This window comes from Atractosteus spatula, chromosome 5, assembly GCF_055471065.1.
Source record: "Atractosteus spatula isolate fAtrSpa1 chromosome 5, fAtrSpa1.hap1, whole genome shotgun sequence".
Classification (NCBI taxonomy): domain Eukaryota; kingdom Metazoa; phylum Chordata; class Actinopteri; order Semionotiformes; family Lepisosteidae; genus Atractosteus; species Atractosteus spatula.
This window is the reverse complement of record NC_142710.1, coordinates 63,615,234-63,633,028: the sequence shown is the minus strand read 5'-3', so window position 1 is coordinate 63,633,028 and position 17,795 is coordinate 63,615,234. Positions and strand designations below refer to the sequence as shown.

General features: G+C 38.7%; 1 protein-coding gene across 1 annotated transcript in view; it reads right to left on the bottom strand.

Annotated features, from left to right (window-relative positions):
* The window catches only part of LOC148835455 (voltage-dependent calcium channel subunit alpha-2/delta-3-like), a 194,756-nt gene extending 184,331 nt beyond the window's left edge, over positions 1 to 10,425 (bottom strand). Inside the window, exon 1 of the mRNA XM_088915809.1 lies at positions 10,367 to 10,425. Coding sequence (XP_088771935.1) covers positions 10,367 to 10,425 — 59 coding nt within the window. The remainder of the gene's footprint in view (positions 1 to 10,366) is intronic.
* Positions 10,426 to 17,795: the final 7,370 nt, after the last annotated feature.

The following is a 17,795-nucleotide window of genomic DNA, read 5'->3' as shown; positions in this document are numbered from 1 at the left end:
GGAGTTTGTAAGTTCTCCTTGTATTCACATGGTTTTGCTGTGGGTGCTCTGGTTTCCTCCCACAGTCCAAAAACATACTGGAACGTTAAACGGCTTTTGGGGAAATTGGCCCTAGGTATGACTGTGTGCTTGTCTGTGTTTGTGTCTGTCTGCCCCGCGATTGACGGGCGTCCCCTCCAGGGTGTAGGCTGCCATGTGCCTGTCACTTGCCAAGACAGGCTCCAGCTCCCCCTGACCCTGAATTGGAAAAGTGGTTAGGTGGAGGACAGAAGACACAATTACAAAGACTCATATCTTTGTAAATAGCAGAATCCCTAAATTAATCAGAGAAGTGGAGTGTCACAAATGCACGTGGGGAACTACTGGTGGGAAAGGTTTGTCAACTGGAGTAGCCATCTGAACAGATGTACAGTACATTCAAAAGCTATAGTTCATAAAGGTATGGTGTTTGGGAGAAGTCACAGGATGTTATCATTATCTTGAAGTGCATGCATGTACTGTAAACATCACACTGCCTCACCCGATGTAGAGAGGAGCTCCCACCATTTGAAGTTTTCAACTTCATTTCATCATTTGTGAAAACACTGAAAAGGAAGTGTTAAGGTCGACAGGGTGTGTCAAGTCAGATACCCCAGTATGAGTGATCCGTGTCTTGCAGGTTTGCCAACCTGCACATGCACTGAATATCTCAGGACATGTTTATCACTGACTTAACAGTATACTGTATATGTGTCCTTGTCTCATACCTGATCTGTCTTCCTACTACAAAAAAATCAGGCAAAATGAACTTTAAAGTAGTAGTACATTCTGATTGAGTTGATGTGGAATATATGTATATACTGTAGCAAGATATACAGTACAAGTGTATTCTTTTCTATTAATCTCTTTATTTCTTCCATAAGGTGTGAGAATTCGGAAATTATTCAGCTAAGAGAATATATATACAGTAGATAGTGGAAATGCTCAGTTGACACCCCAGGTAGGGTTAAGGTTAGCATTCACACACTACTTAGAGAATTTTTAAGCTCAGAGATGGATTTTGGGGCCCAGGTCGGGTTTAGGACGAGTGTTTTTTTGCTCCAATCTGATTTTTTTTTCTGAAACTCCCTAGGGCCTGGATGGCGCAGGGCCCCGAGAGGTAATTGTATCCCAAAACTGAGCTGGTCGGATCAAAAGTTGTAACCAAGCATTACTGAATCTCATTCAAATGCAAGAGGTTCTATCAGTGGTCTTGATTGTTTCCCACTCATTCTTTTTGGTTTAAGGAACATGCCAAAATCCATTTTACAGTGATTATGAGCATATTTTGCACACACCTAACTGTATATATTTTATTTTGTATTGCTTTACTTATTTTATTTTAATTTCTAGTCTATTCTGATGTCTGTTTTTGCTCGTCTTGGGCTGAGCTGCTGTAACACCTCAATTTCCCTTTGGGATCAATAAAGTGGTATCTATCTAAACAGTATTTGGAAAACAGAATTCACTATTGCATTTCACTCACTTTTTTATATAAAGCCATAATTTAATGCCAAAATGGGCAATTAATAATTTCTGTCCACATACAAATAGTCACATATTATAAGAGCAAGAAAGTTTAGCAGTTTATCAGAAAGCTTTATTTGATTTTCAAGAAAAGGCATACTAAAAAGTAACCACAGAAAGTAGCTTGTGTTTGTCTTGCATAACAAGAACTTAATGGCAAGAATCCATGACTGGATATAGAACTATTTTTATTGCCAAGCAGCACTTTGAGTCTCAGAGCAGGTTATAATTACACGGTAAATTTAAAACAATCATCACAAACGCAGGCTTTAGGGGGTAGGGGATAGTGTGTGAGCTCAGATGTTAAGAGCAAGCACAGCATACAATTGTCACTCAAGACCTTGTGCTGCTCCTGTTTCAGGCAGCAAAGAAGGTAGTCTTCCTTTTTGCAGCATATTAACATGGGAAGCCTGTGTCATCAAAAGGACTATATATTTTCTCTCTTTAACAGTGAATATAAATGTTCTCCCTTCAGAAATGTAAGTGCACTACTGTGATAATTAACTAGAAATAATTACAATGCACTTGGCAGATTACAGCACAGCCTTGTCAAAAAAGTGGACATGTTTTATTTATGGATATTCCCCACTGGCAATGTTATAGATCTGATACTGACACAGATGTTAAAAGGTGACAAAATAGCTTTACTGGTACATGCTATATATATATTTGCCTCTCAAATCATTCAGATAATTGTATGTACTTTCAATCATGATCTCTAGTGACATTAGAACTGATTTCATACCAGCTTAGGATATTGAGCAAGTCATGTTTTTACTTGATATCACTGACCTTCTTTTGTTCTACTGTATATACCTCTATGTGTAATGCATTATATATAATAAAATTGTTATATATTTGGCAGAATGGCTTAGTTTGTGAGGTTACATTACCCCTCCCAGATCCAAAGAGGCCCAACATTAAGAGCAAAACAGATCGTCAATTTCAAGATCACATCTTGATGATTTTAGAGGATTTGAAATGACTTACTGTACGTCCTAAACTGAACCTCTAGAGGCTCTCTAACAATGCTACTTAAATGGCCATGTTGACATACATTTTCAAGGTACAGTATTAGTGCTGTACACAGTTTGTAGGATGTACAGTAGCTCATTTTCTACTTTTGACAATGTCTGTGGCTGAAGCAAGTAGATGTTTTTTTTTTAATTTATTGCCTAACAATAATAATGATAATTGATATGAACAATAAAAAATACTAATTCTTATGGGGGATGACACATCTGGCCTTCAGTTTTAAAACTGTACAGTCTGTTTGGACTGTTCTGCTTGTCACTACAATACAGCTGTTCAGACCGGTTTACTGTGAGTCAAGCTGGCCATCAGGGGGAGTTCATATGTCAAAGAAAAATTGCTCTAAAAAAAGCCAGGCATTGAAAAGGTTGTGAACGCTCTTCCACTGACTCAGGTCCATTAGTGAAGTGGACAGAAGTGCTATTCAGCTGGAATTTACAGCAATTGCTTTGCTGAAACAGAGGTCTATCTGCACCTTGATTTAGGGAAGCACTGCATCCAGGAGATTTAAACTCAAATACCTGGCCCTCTTAACTAAAGTATCCCCATACTAAAAATCTGTCAAAACTGACAATGCCCAGGACTTTTTTACCTAAATGTCGCTGCTTTTAAATATTCGACTACATGCAGTATTCAAAATCATTAGGAACAGGTATACTTTTGTAACCAAAATGGTCTTATAGACGAGTAATATTAATTTTCTTCACATTAAATTATATATACAGTATTAAAAAAAACTGCATTTAATTAACATATGTTCTGATATAAACTGTAAACCATGAGGTCATATAAGGCAAGAGAGCACATAAGCATACAGTATTACATGCATAACCAGAATCTGAGAACATGCCAGTTACTGTCGTACACGAATGGGCTCATGTTAACATCTGAAGAGGGAACAGAAATTTCAGACGTGCACAGCAGCCTTTAGTGTTCAGAATGGCATAAATTGCATCTGACAGTACAAATCCCATTAGAGTATGTGGTGGTAAAATTATTCAATGAATAATTCCACTTTCACATTTGTTGAGCTGCCTGTCTCCAGACATACCACTGATAATCAACACACTATTAATTTTCCTAATACCAATTCACCGTATTTCTTAATTCTGCATTTACATAGATAAAGTGACTGCTGCCGAGATCAACTGGCTCAATAAAGCTTCACCCTCATTTATGATATATATTTGGAAATACAGTAACACCTGTACTGTATGTTCCTATCCATGCCTTACCCTGTACACTTACCGTATGTACACTTAAGTCACACAGTATGCGCATAAATGTTTTTTATGTTAATGTAAAGCTGATATAGTACATTTCTCTGAAAATAAATGGTTTTTAAAAAATTAAAGCTGTCTGAACATTTTAAAATAGAATTTTAAAACATTATTCTAAAATTATTCCTTTCATGTGCCTCTGCCAATCAAATGCTTCTCATGGAGCAAAATGCATACAGTTGGAGGAGGGAAGTGTGCTCGAAACACCATGTACTTTTAACAAGTCCTGCCACTGCAAAACTGTCAATGGTTATTTGTGGGCTTTCTACTTTTTTCATTTGGAAAAGAAAACAAAACCGTATGTTTTAAAGCACCCAGTGTGATCAGTATGGCGACACTGACAGTGTCGCAACTTTAAAATCGGGACCTAGTAATTACATAGCAGTTGGTGGGAAATAAAATAGCACATTCAGCAAGTGCAAAAAGGCTGCTTCGGGCCATCTTTTGGGAGTATAAAGATTAATCTATCATTAAAGGAAATCTGTAGAGCAGAATGCATGTTACTACTATATGCTTAATTGCTGTTTAAGGCAATTATGTACTCATCATTTCTTTAGCATACAGTTAAAAATCTTAACATAAGGCAGTTTTGAAAAGCAGTGAATTATTTTACCTTATAGCCAAATATTGTACTGTAGATGTTCTTCAGACCACCAGTTTTGAAAGAAATGAGGTCTTTGCAGCATACAGTATCTGTAGCGAATCTATTTCCACAGAACATGTAAAAAGACAAAACGAAATGTGTTTTTTTTTTACTGACAAGCACACAAGGGAAAATTTGTCTAATTCATTCATGGAAATTAATTAGATTTCTAAACGGCAGTTGCATTTGATGCTGTATAAAGCAAAGGTTTTTGGAATTTAAAAATTCTGACCAACAGTGAGAGGAGGCATTCTTTCAAAGTCATCTGGTTCCCTGCATGTTTCTCTTACTTCCACCAAAATCACAACTACAATAATCAAGCATGGTCACTCATTTCTAAAATTACCTTCTATATGTGTATAGAACCCTTCTCCAACACTGAACATAAAGGAATTGAACAATTTCACAAACTGAGCTTCCAGATACGGTGGAGTTTGTGGTGCTGTTTCTCTTACTCTGAAGAAATGAAGGTTCTCATATTTAAAGGGAGTTATCATTTTAAAGATTTGGGATGATTAAGCAGAAGGTGATTAACACGTTGTAAAAAAAAATCCATACAATTTTATTTTAAAGGTCATGCCAATTACTTGTCTTATTGACAGGTTATAAAATTAATCCACCTCTCGCAAGAACGTCATGTGCATAAGCAACAAATAATGCTGCCGACCGAAAGAGTGCAGTGAATAAAGCTGGTGCTACAAGGCTAATCAATAATTAGTTTAATAATTCGATCATATTTTAAAGAAACGGAGATTTTGCTAGTTGTAATGTGCTGATAAGCAGCAAGACAGACCTCGTTTATTTTCACGTGTCAGTGGTGAAGCTACGCGCTTTTCTTAGCAACTTCAATCCATTCGTGTGGATTCCTATAGCTCTTCTTATTGATTGCGCAGAACAACCCAGTGCCAAGATGAGGCTGTAATTTGAAGCTAAGACTTCTTAATGTGTTTAATGGAATTTTAAACAAAAGTTCAAGAAAAGGTCGCACACTTCCACCTGCCCGTGTATAAATACAGTAAACACTCGGTTTAACGGGCTAGCAGGAAGGAAGGCGTGTGCGTCTAATCACGAATGACGTTTATTTCCAGCCCTAAAAACAGAGAATTGTACAGTGTATACTATGATATGCTTTCTGGATTGTTTTACTGATTTTAACCACGAAAACAGTCCACGAAAATTGTTCCAGTGCCCTTTTTATCTTTAAATATGCAGGCTTATTGTTTGAGGTCTTGTAAATATACGGTATAAAACTCGCTAAAGCTGATAAGCATCACCCATCGTAATCCATTGACCTTCCCCCTGTAGGGCACCACTGATACTCCTGACTTTTAAGCCTACAGTATGTTGTATTTTAAACAAAAGTTGTCTTGACATTTGTGCATTTTACAGAGTTCTACAGGTTATTTCGGGGAAGGTCCGATATTTTTGGTTGTACAGACCAAATTCTCCTCTAACAGCTTTTGAAGCTTTTTTTTTAGCAGCTTTTAAATCCGAAGTCCTTTAAAGGGAAATCCGTCATACCAAGGGTTTGCTTTATCACTCTTCTCGCAGACTCGCTGTGCGATTCGTTTCGGCTTCCCTCCCTTCCTCCGCCCCATCTGAGCCGTTATGAAAGATCCCTGGCTCATCCTTTGCTAGAAGCAGGGGTTCCGACAGCCCAATCCATTGACAGATTATTGCGTGACCCCACTATCGCAGTCACGCCTCTTCCTCCTCCGAGGGTGTGTCCGAAGTACTGCAATAATATCGAAAGGAAGAACGATGTGCGCTTGATACTGATCAACGCCTCTTGGCGCACGCCTGTGCGTCATTAACCAATTCAGCTGCACATGTTCGAGTTCTGAATTGCACCAAACCCTTTTAATTGGCCATTTAAGAGAGCACTGTCATGGACAATAAGGCAGAAGTTTCCAAAAAAATGTTTCTCCACTTTTCTTACCCTTACTGAAGGATCTGGATTTCGTCTAAAGCAGATAACAAGGTGTATGCGATCTGTGTGCACACTGGGTTTCCACATGACTGAGTTCACAATTTGAGGAGCGTTGCACATCGTTTATCGGGTAAGGCCGATAGTTGTGGGGGTGCTGGTACCTGTAATCACTGATATAAATAGAGACTCAGATAGGGTCTGTGGTCACAACATGACCCCAAACTCCTGTTCTTTGCTTAATACCGAGGAAGAGACTTGCAATGTATTACTGTTATTTTGACATGGCAATCAATTTTAAAAATCAGTGCAGTGTGAAGAAATTGACTAATATGGAAATAAGCCACATCCAACTTGATGTGGGCTCATAAATAAAGATTACATGTACAAAAAGCACTATGGTAGGTCTCCACTTTTAGCTTTATTGAGGAGCTATTCTGAGTTTATTGAGTACTGCTATCAAGTACAAATTCAAACATCCAAGACTTACAAAGAGAGAGAATTGTTGAGAGTTGTGTTGAGTTTGTATGTTCTTCCCGTGTTCACATGGGCTTCCTCTGGGTGATCCAGGTTGCTCCCACAGTCCAAAGACATACCGGTGGGTTCACTGGCTTCTGGGAAAATCGGCCTGTCCAGAGCATCCCCTGCCTTGTGCCCATTGCTTGCCAAGATAGGCTCTGGCTTCCCTGTGTGTTAGGCTGGTCACCAGCTCAGCAGGCAAGAAATGGACCCTACGCGTCACCTGCGTCTTGCTCCAGAAGGTCTAATGGCCTTCAATCACGCAGCTGACATTCTCATGCAGTCTCCACTTAATCAAACACACCCACGTTCACTCCCTTACTTAAGCCCACTTCCCATACCACTCCTTGCTCAGTTTTGGGTTTCTCCTGTCTGAGCTACTCTGTCTCCTTGTCCTGCGCACTCTCTTTGATCCCTGGCTTTTGACTCCGACTCCTCTACGGCTAAGACTCCCGGTTACTGATTTGGCACTTTAGTGATACTCCTGGTTTGGACTCCTGCTTCTCCTACAACGATGTCTCTCTCTCTACCCCTTCAGCGCTATTATTTGGTACTCTTCGTCTACTCGGGTTCTGACCATGGATTGGCTAAACGTTTACGTCTCTGGAAACTAGGATTCTGCATAGGATCTGCAGACGCAACCACAACAGATCGAAAAGAAATCCGAAATCAGTAAAATTGGGGTAGTCCGGGGCCAGGGTCTATGTATAGACAATGTATAAAGAGACAATGAATAAAGCGTTAAAGATATGATCCGAAAATCAAGGTCAAGAGACGGGCCAAAACCCAGAAAAATAGCAAGAACAGAGGAGGATGAGGAAAAGAGCTCGAGAGGTTTGAAAAGTTTGGACCAAGAGCAAGGTTTACCTAGGCCTGGGGAGGGGAGGCATAGTGGTGTAAAGATACTAGGCAAACTGGGGTTGGTTAACGCTGTCTGCTTGGTCTACGCCTCTTCTGAATGGATGAGGTAGGCACCAGAGGTTGAGGTGCCCTCTGGTGGCGGGAGGCTGGGACTGTAACACTGTGATCTCGAATTGGAAGAAGTGGTTAGAAATGGGTGGTATACATGTGCCATTTCAGTGATGGGTAGCTGTCATGCCTATTTACTAATAAAAGACAAAATATGTGCTGAAACAGATAAAAAGCTATCTTTTGACACATTTGTAATAAAAAATAATTGAGATCATGGTTCTATCCTATTGCACAAAAACTGTCTTTACGATAATCTTGCAAAAAACAGACACTTTTGAACATCTTTAAGTTAATAAACCTTCTTTATGAGCAAAATATCTCTTTGAAGACTTTTTTTTCTAAATTTTGTTATCTTTGCTTTTTAAGCTTAAGACTATGGCTGTAAGTAACAAGATTTTCTACATCTTAGCTCTGTCGTTTTTAAAGCTTAGGAAGAATTTAGGAAATAAATTCTTAGCAAGTAACAAGTCTTTGAGGATTCGGTACTTTGAAGATACAGGTGTTGCAAAAACATTTTTTGAATTTTTTTTTCACTCCCATTTTCAATGTGCTGACTTCTCATTAATAAAAGGTGAAAACAGAAATTGTCACAAACTAGCATTGTAATTGCAATGTCCCAGCTTTCTCTATAATTAAAAAAAACCCCATCAGAACTAGAATATTTAAGCATTTAAAAATGAATGAATATTCAATTATCAGGGTTTCTAACTTACTCACAGTAGTCCAGTACAATTGCAACAAATGCTATTAATTCCAATAATACATTGCAAACATTGCTTAGAAATCCAAAGTAAGCATGTAGCACTGTTAGAGCTCATGTGAAACCGTTCTATTAATATATGATTTTCTATTGAAATACCACAAATCAACATACTGTACTGTATGTACTGTACCTCTCTCCTGATTTTCAGACAAACATTCTCAGTATTTTAATAATGTGCTGCAATGCACAAAATCGAAACACAGGTTCCAAATACAGAAACATTGACGTATGAATTAGAGTTTGGCCAGGCCAGACAGGAAGCTGGTCATATCCACCAGTCGTTAAAATTCCTTGTCATACATGCAAGAATAAAGGGAGGTGAACCTCCAAGCACATAGACTGCAGGATGGATGCAGGCCTTTTAGGGCTGAGGGCTCAAACAGGTCAGCAGGACCTACTGGTATGACTTGGAATCAATAGTTTCAATCTCCTTCCTTTTGTACCAAAACAAAAAAGCTTCCTGTAACCTGAGCCTGATAATGACAAATAGTGCTGGAACAATAACAGATTTCGTTTTCATCTGAAAACATATCGCTAGAATAGGGTTTTATTGTAAAATTCTTTTATGTAACATATTGTATTTTATTTATTTTTATTACTGTATTTTATGTACTTTTTTAATGTTCCCATGGTGATTTGCAGCTAAATAACTGACTTGTTAGGTAATGTGAGTTTAGATATTATTTTCTCAGCCTACAACAATGCTTTAGCAAAAATAAATTTGGCCTATAAACCGTATCTATTCTTAGAGTTTAGCAAAAGCTGAACACACAGAAATCTCTGTTTATAGTTCCCCTGTGGCTAAAGTCACATGACTTTTTGTGTGCAGTGGCTCTAATAACAATTAACTCTTAAAGGCCGTTTGCGCCATCACAAGTGATAGAAAACAAAAATTAAAATAAAACATTTAGAGGCATTTGTAGCCCACCTATAATATATTGTTCTGCTGCTAACATCATCATCACTAACAACCGTGCATAATTTCTAAGGGTCCGTTTTTACTGATAAGGCTGCAGCATAAATATTTGCACAGTGTGAAATTAGCAGAAGGAAATCCACAGATTATCATAGGTTTTAGGAGTATGCTGGAGGTTTTTGTTGCTCATAAAATTCTATCAGTTATTCCTATGTTATTGGCAGAATGGTGGCAGAGTAGATAGCGTTGCTGTCTTCCTCTGCTGGGCCCTGGGTTCAGTTCTGGGCCTGGGGTGCTGTCTGTGTGACGTTTGTGCTCACTGTTTTTGAGTGGGCTTCCCCTGGGTGCTTCCGTTTCCTCCCACAGATCAAAAGCATACTGGTCGTGTCACGGCCGTCACCCTCCCCTAGGGGGCACTCCTAACCTTTTCTGCGTTGATCTTCGTTTATTAGTGTCACCTGTTTCTTTTTCCCTGTTTAAACCCGGAGTCTCCGCAGCTCAGGGCTCAGCGCTGGAAGACGGACACCTGGATGCCCACCTACCACCAGGTCCAGGAGTGGCCCAAGGGCTTGGGCTTCACCCCGTCGTCCTGACCTCTGAGTCCGGGGCTCGGAGCGCCCTGCTCCATCATGGTTTTACCCTTCCGTGTTCCTGTGACCTCCCGGTAATGGGCATTGGACCGTGCTTTAACTATCCCTCTGGACTTTATTGGATTTGTCGCCTCGGCCTTTCCCTGTGCACCAGATCACCACCGTCGACCCAACCTTACCTCGCTGTCTCTTCCCCGATGTGCTTCTCCAGACACTTCCGGATTATACCGTCACGCATAGCGTCTTTAAACAACGCATTTCACGGGAGTCAGAACTAGCTCCCGTGACAGGTAGTTCAACTGGCTTCTGGGAAATCTGACCCTTGTTTGTCCAGAGTTATTTTTATGGAGTGCTGAACAGCACAGAGTATCTTTATGCACTGAAAAAAAAACAGTAAAAAAAAAAGGGGAAAAGGGGGAAAAAAAGAAACGGTAACTCCAGGAATCACCTTTCCCAACTTATATTTTTACCTTATTTTTCAGTGTTGTTATTAACAGGCCAGCCTGTTTGCTTTATTGAGTTTAATACTGTATATACTGCACATTTACTGGCACACGCTGGAACCTAGACTAAACTAATAGGGCCTGTTTAACAATTTGGCTCAGTTTGGGTGCACAGGTACACTCACAAATATCGAGCGGAAGTTAGCCTGCAAAAAAAACAACAGAAAATGAAATAATAATGCTGAAATCTTGTCAAGCTCTTTGTCCATGATCTCATTCCCCCTCCAATAAGAGATCACCACCTGTGATGAAGCATGTCATTTTGCTTCCCTGGGCTTTCCTGAAACGCAGAATGCCCTTTTCCTTCTCCGCTCCATCACCTTTCAGGAGCAGGCCTCTGAAGGTCATGTTATAGAAACTGTGGGGTGGGGGTTGTGGGTCTTGGAAACACAGCAAAACAAAAGTCACCAGTGCGGGAATGTGCAACGTCGCTTGAAGAATTCTCGCAGAAAAGCTCCCTGCAGCATGAGGCTCATAGACTCATAGATCAAAAAGGAACAATAGATGAACAAAGGAACAAGTAACAGGTTTATTCCCTGCTGAAGAAGAAAGAAAATGCAACGTTTCGGCCATGGAGCCTTCTTCGGGTGTGTGAAGAAGCAGGGAATAAACGTATTACTTGTTCCTTTGCAGCCTACGCATGCTGACGCAGCTACCCACCTGAACTACTATAGATGAACAAATCTTAACATCTGTCAAATCCCAAATCTTCCAAAAAAATATCTGGTTCCTCAATTAATACAGGTAAAAAAATAGTACTCCTTAAATGCTTTTTAGAATGTTTTCTTTGAAAAATAGTAAACTAATGGCAAACAATCTGCCATTAAATAATGCACATAATTAGCATATTGTATTTCATCAGAATTAATTATATTCAGTTGCTACGAATCCTGTACTATACTTACATGCTTTTTAAGATTGTGTTTTCAACAGGGGGGTGGCACCATTCCAAAACACTTTAAAATTTCAGAAAATTTGAAATGCATAGCAAACTTGCCAGTTCCTCTCCACACGTTTTTCTGCCCCCCATGTTTGGTGGATTTCACAGCCCTGGTTCTCTGAATCAGAATGCATTTATAACCAATGGGGAAGGGCCTTGTCACTGATCCAGACACATCCTCTTTGAGGTCAAAGTTAGGGTCACGTTCAGGGATGCTTTAAGGTCAAAGCAGATGCCATCCAGGTCGAGGAGGGTTCCCTGAAATCGAAGTTGAGGTCACCAAGTTAAATTTGTCTCCAGTCAAGCTTTTGTGTAAGAAGTCCTGTGCCAATGACAGTGGTGAAACGTACTTTATCTAAAGAATATTTCTATCAAACTGTAGTTCTTTTATCTCTAATCATCAGTATGAAGACTACCTTCCAATTTAAATGTGTCCTTAAGCCTAAATGTGAAACACCCCCAGCATTAAATTTCTTAAATTTAACAGCTCAACTATATTGACCACAACGGTCAATATAAGAAGGAATGGATAGATCGTGCGATTCAGTAGATCACTTCTGTAAGGAGGGGTATCCATCTCTCACAAGAGATCTCCAGTTTGTCGAGTCTGTCAGGTTTAAACCCAATTAAAAACCACTTCACAATTAAGGTCAGTTCTGCAACCTTGAATGTAGCTAAGGGGCTTGTACAGTATGTAGACCCCTATCTTATGATGTGCTAATGAGGCTAATATGTATTGATGAGCCCCTGTGGTCTTCCAGTGCTGTCCTGCAGGCATAGATCATGTCCTTTCATATGTATTACACTAGACTGATCAGTTTTGGAAGCCACCTTCAGGACCTCCATTAATATCATGTCAAGGTTTATAATATTTACTGGAGAGAAGAGAGAAGCACCGCTCAAGTAGAAAACTAGACGTTTTTTTTCTTTACTCCATAGGCTAATGGCTACAATCTAGGATATTTGAATATATTCATATATATACACTCAAACATTAATCACTAACAATGTGCGTCTGACATTCCATTAAGAATACTAAATTAATCATAATTTTATTCAAAGCAGTGCCATTTATTATGAAAAAGGGAAATAGGTACCTACAATAGCATTTAACCAGTACAGAACATTCAAGTCGTTTTTGTGACTCTTCTAAACTAAATCCTTATGATTTTTCTGGTGTGTCATAAACATGGCAATGCTGAGTGTAGGTGGAAAATAATGTAAGTTTATCTCATATTAAAACTGAGAAACATATCATGGGAATGAAGGAAAATCCTTATGATTCAATGATGCTTTAAAATATAATTTTGTTTATGAAAACACAAATCTCATAAATGAGCAGGAACTGCTATTATCTACAAATATGTATAGCACTATTTTGTGCATCATGATGATTTAAGACGTATTTAACAATAATATGGGGCACTTGAATAACACCATACAGAAGGAAATTCCAATAGTGAATTTAGTGTATTTGATTTCAGTGCTTTGTCACGGTTACAGAATATGATACATACATAACTTTTGTAGAAGTCTTCTTTCCAAGGCATTATTTAAAAACTTTGAGACATAACAAAAGGTTTGACAGCGGCAAAGCTGTCCCTCACCTGCAATGAAATAATGGGATACATAAGGCTCTCTGATAGGGTTGTGTTGTTCTGTCTTAAAGTACGTTCTGCCTAACAAAGCATAAAGATGGCACAGCTGTGTTAGTGGTATTCTATGTTATCCTGACATAAAAGGCACTGTAGAAATGTCACAATTTTACAGTGTTATGTGATGCATTTGATACCTTCAGTGTAGACCAGCCCCTCACCTCAAAGCAAAGTCATTACTTTTTTATTCTGCTTGCGATTCAGAAAGCCTCTCATTGGATTCTCATTGGTTTCAGATAATAAAGAGAGCCCAGGGTGCAGTGGCTGACGGTGAAATATTTGTGACTTCTGCTATCGTACACCAAAACATGACGGACTTTTATGACTTGATAGAGAGTAAAGCACATATACTTCCAGTATTGTTCACGTAGTTCTGTAGGGCAGGCAATTAAGCTCAAACCTTTTTGTAAGCCAATTATACCTATTGAACTAGTGTTTCATAAAGTGTTTTCTGTCTCCAGAAAAAAATCCTTCTGAAAAAATATCCTACTAAAAGTGGAAGGGAACTATTTTGTGCCAATGGTACCTTTAGTGGGACATATCCCTTAAATAGATAATAGCAACTGTATCTATTTTAATCACACCATGTCCATGAATGGACACACACAGACCGTAGCTACGGGAGCATTCTTTACAAACAATTGCCTCATAACCCCACTGCAAGCTATATATACTGTAAAGAAAAGACTGAGATTTCAATTATCCTTTTCTAGACATATTTAATCCATCTTATGAGTGGTAATGACCTGTCGATATTGAAAACGTATTTACACAAAAGTCTAGGCAGGTTTTCTAAAACAGACAGCAGAACAATGTCAGTATTAGAGATTAGTTGAACAGTGATTAGACCTGAAAAGTCCATTTAGAATCATAATAACTAACCATGTTAAGAGTTCAATTGATGTCAACACTTAATTAATTAACAGCACGGTTTTACTGTATTTATGATAAGTTGAAGGAAGGTTTAGCATAAGCTATTTCTGTTACCATGAATGGAATATTTATCCATCTTTTAAATTAAAACAACTCCCTACCTACCTCTAACAACACCCATACTTTTCTACATCCATTGCTCCTTAGGCTAGAAATAAAATGTAAAATTTAGTATTTACCCTCAATGTGCCCGTGTGTTTAATTGTATGATGTTATTAATTTCTTGCCACTTTGTTTTAATTCATGGTGCACATTTGATCTCAAGCACTCTTCTGATGGCTTAGATGCCTTGATTCTGCCTGCCATTATTCATTTCAGCCCTTCAAATTACAATGTATATAAATGGTATTAAGAAGCTTTGTCCTACATATACCATCTTTCTTGGAGTTTAAGACTTGGGAAAACAAGTTTAAGAAACGAATAAATAAAAGATGAGCAACAATATTCTACTCAAATCACAATGTTTAACGGTCACTTGTATTGATTGAGTCAAAAAGCAATTATTTTATTTTCCACCTATGCATCAGTCTTACATCTCCACCTGCATCTCATAGACCTGCCCATTCATTTTTATTTCTTGTGTGCTTCTGTCAATTAATTTCAGATATGCAATCTAGCTTTACACACAATCTGACAGTTTTCGTTCTCTTGCTCTGGTTCAATGCACCTTATTAAAATGTATATTTCAAAATCATTCTTCAAAGGCATGCTTTTTGCCTGAAGAGCTGAGCAACTGCTCAACTCTTACAGGATATTAAAGGAGAACTAAATGAAAAGATCTCTAAGTCTTTATTAGGTACAATTCAATCATGCTTTTATACATCAGGCACAGCAAAGATTGCTAGATGCCACCCCTGACATGACAAAATGTCTGAGACATACAGTATCTTGAAGTATCTTAGATAGCAGCTCTGAGCTCAATCCTGGGTAGGGAACACAATAAACGTGTTGTTCTTATTAATATGTCTGCGGCAATGATGATGATGACGAACATCAACTTTATTAAAATCTCTGAAGATACTCAAGAACAGAATTTGTTTTTTTCCAGACTCCAGAATCTTTCATTTAATGATTTATTATTAGAAAGAAACAACAATTACAGAACAAACAACACACTGAAAGTTTCCTTAAGGCGCATAAAGCAATTTTCTAATGAGATGTTCTGTGTTTTTAAAGAGGATAGTTTAGAAATATATTAAAGATTGTAGGAGAGAGTCTTGATTGCATTTTCATTAAAGCAATGGTGACCGAGACCACTAATTCTACAACAAAGAAAGCACAGGAGGCTGTTTGAAATGGAGTATCAGATACAAAATGACCTTTATATACTGTATACAGTATCTTGAAAAATCCTACAACTCAAAGCTTTCATGGTAGATAAAGAAGACTCATACTGTGTTACATTCTTACTCAATAGCAAGTTACTATAGATACAGAGCTCCAATTTAAACCTTAATCCATAAAATTAATAGGCTCTTATAAATTCGTCTGGCACTACTGACAAGGTACTACTTGTAGCTACATACAGTACAATGCCCTGTCACACTGATGTTATAGTTTTGGGTTTCTAGCTCTTTAACACAGTTTGATCTTAAGCCTTACCGTATATCCAAAGGACTGCTGAACACCTGCTGAACACCATGGGGTGGTCAACATGGATAAAGAGAAAAATAAGTACAGCTACAACTCAGCGGTTGTGCAAATGTTACTTTCAGATGCAGGACTGCATTCAAACTACAAACGAATGACTTCTGCTATCATTAAGGAGCAATAGTGAAGACAGTACCAGTAAGTTGTGTCAAGGGGAATTAAACTGTTCTTTTAATCCAGACAGCACCCTGTCCTCGGCAAACACACTTTACGGCAGAGAAAGAAAAGCTCTTTAAAAAAGAAACAACCAAACTCAAGTTCTTTTATTTCTGGTGACCTTGCTTATAAAAGCTCAGAGGAGGACTCAATGGTGCTTGACTTCCAGTATTTCACAGTATTCCAATGCCATCCCAAATAAAAGCAAAGACAACTGTTTTGGCAATATATTTCTAATGTACAGAGTTCAAACAAAATCCATACTTTTAGGACTTAACAGACTTTCATGTGCTGATCCAAAAACATGAAGCTATTCCAGCTTAGATTGTTTGCAAGCTGAATTGAAAACATTGCTTAAAAGCTTATGTGGCTCCTCTGGTGCCTGTTGTTCCTCAGTTTGGTGGCTATGTTGCTCTGTGTGTCCATTAAAGTACTGCCCAGTGTGGCCCTTGAGGAAAGAAAGAAGAAACACAACTCATGCCAAACCCTAAATACACAACGTACATACTGTACTATCAAGCAAACCAGGAACATCATCACTTTATTAACCCTATACAATTTCTTGCATTAGGAGTTTGTCTTTTTGCATATCCCAGCTTGCTCTCCATGAGACACACATACAGGGAGAGAGTCTGGGGTCAGAGTGAAGGATCGGCCATTGTACAGTGCCCCTGGAGCAGCTGGGGTTAAGGGCCTTGCTCAGGGACCCAACAGAGTAGGATTCCCCTGCCAGCCGCAGGATTTGAACCAGCAACCTTCCAGCCACAGGCGCAGATCCTTAGCTACAGAGACACTGCTCCGCCCTCCATCTTGAGTCTGTTTGACATTTTCAACAAACACCCCAAATATCCACATACCAAAGAAATCAGTGCATGTCACAAATAGTATTTATTTGCCTATAATGTAAAAGACTGTCAATACACATTCAATGACTGGTGCATATCGCAATATTGGATTCTTGGAATATTGGATGGAGACACCAGACTGTAGTGTTCCAGTGATCATTAGATGATCATCAGAAATCTCAATATTCATAAGGCTTTGCTGAAGCCTAGTTAAACTACTATTAAAAGCAGCACAAATCTAAGGCGAGCAGTGGAATACAGCTGGAAACTGCTTCTTATTTTACAAGGCTGCGCTTCTAAAATCCATTAACTAATCTTTTAAGTCACATCATATGGTAGCACACTCCAAGCAGACAGTGTGCTTTGTGCTGTTTTACACACTGCATAAACACAAAGTTAGCTCAGACAGCAGATTAATGAAATCTCTGGAGGCCGCCTTTGAATAAAAATGTAACAAAATCGCAATCAATCAGGGAAAGCGCAGCTGTCAGCGCCACCACACAAGTGGCGAAAGGAAAAGGAAAAATAGAAAGGGAACCGTTGCTCTGAAGGGTTTGCTTCCAAAGGGAAGGAGAAAACTGCACCGAATCACTTGATTAATACCTGACGTTACTGCGCTCATGTTGGTTCTAGATCAGTTCAGACTACAGTGGACATTAAAACTCTCTGCGTCTTGGTTTGCTGAGCATTGCCCGTGCTTACAGCATGGACGCAGCAAGCAAATCTTTAGGTCTGAGAATTAATTTCTGATATTATGCGTTACTTAAAAATTCAACTTTTAATTTTGCTGACTTGCTAAGAAAACGTAACACTATCCCCAGAATTTGGCAATATGTACTTTTTAGACTGTCTAAAAAGAAGTTTGTGAAATTGTATGGGGTCAAATTTTTCACAAATGCCAGACAACAAGTGGTGTCCAATCGCTT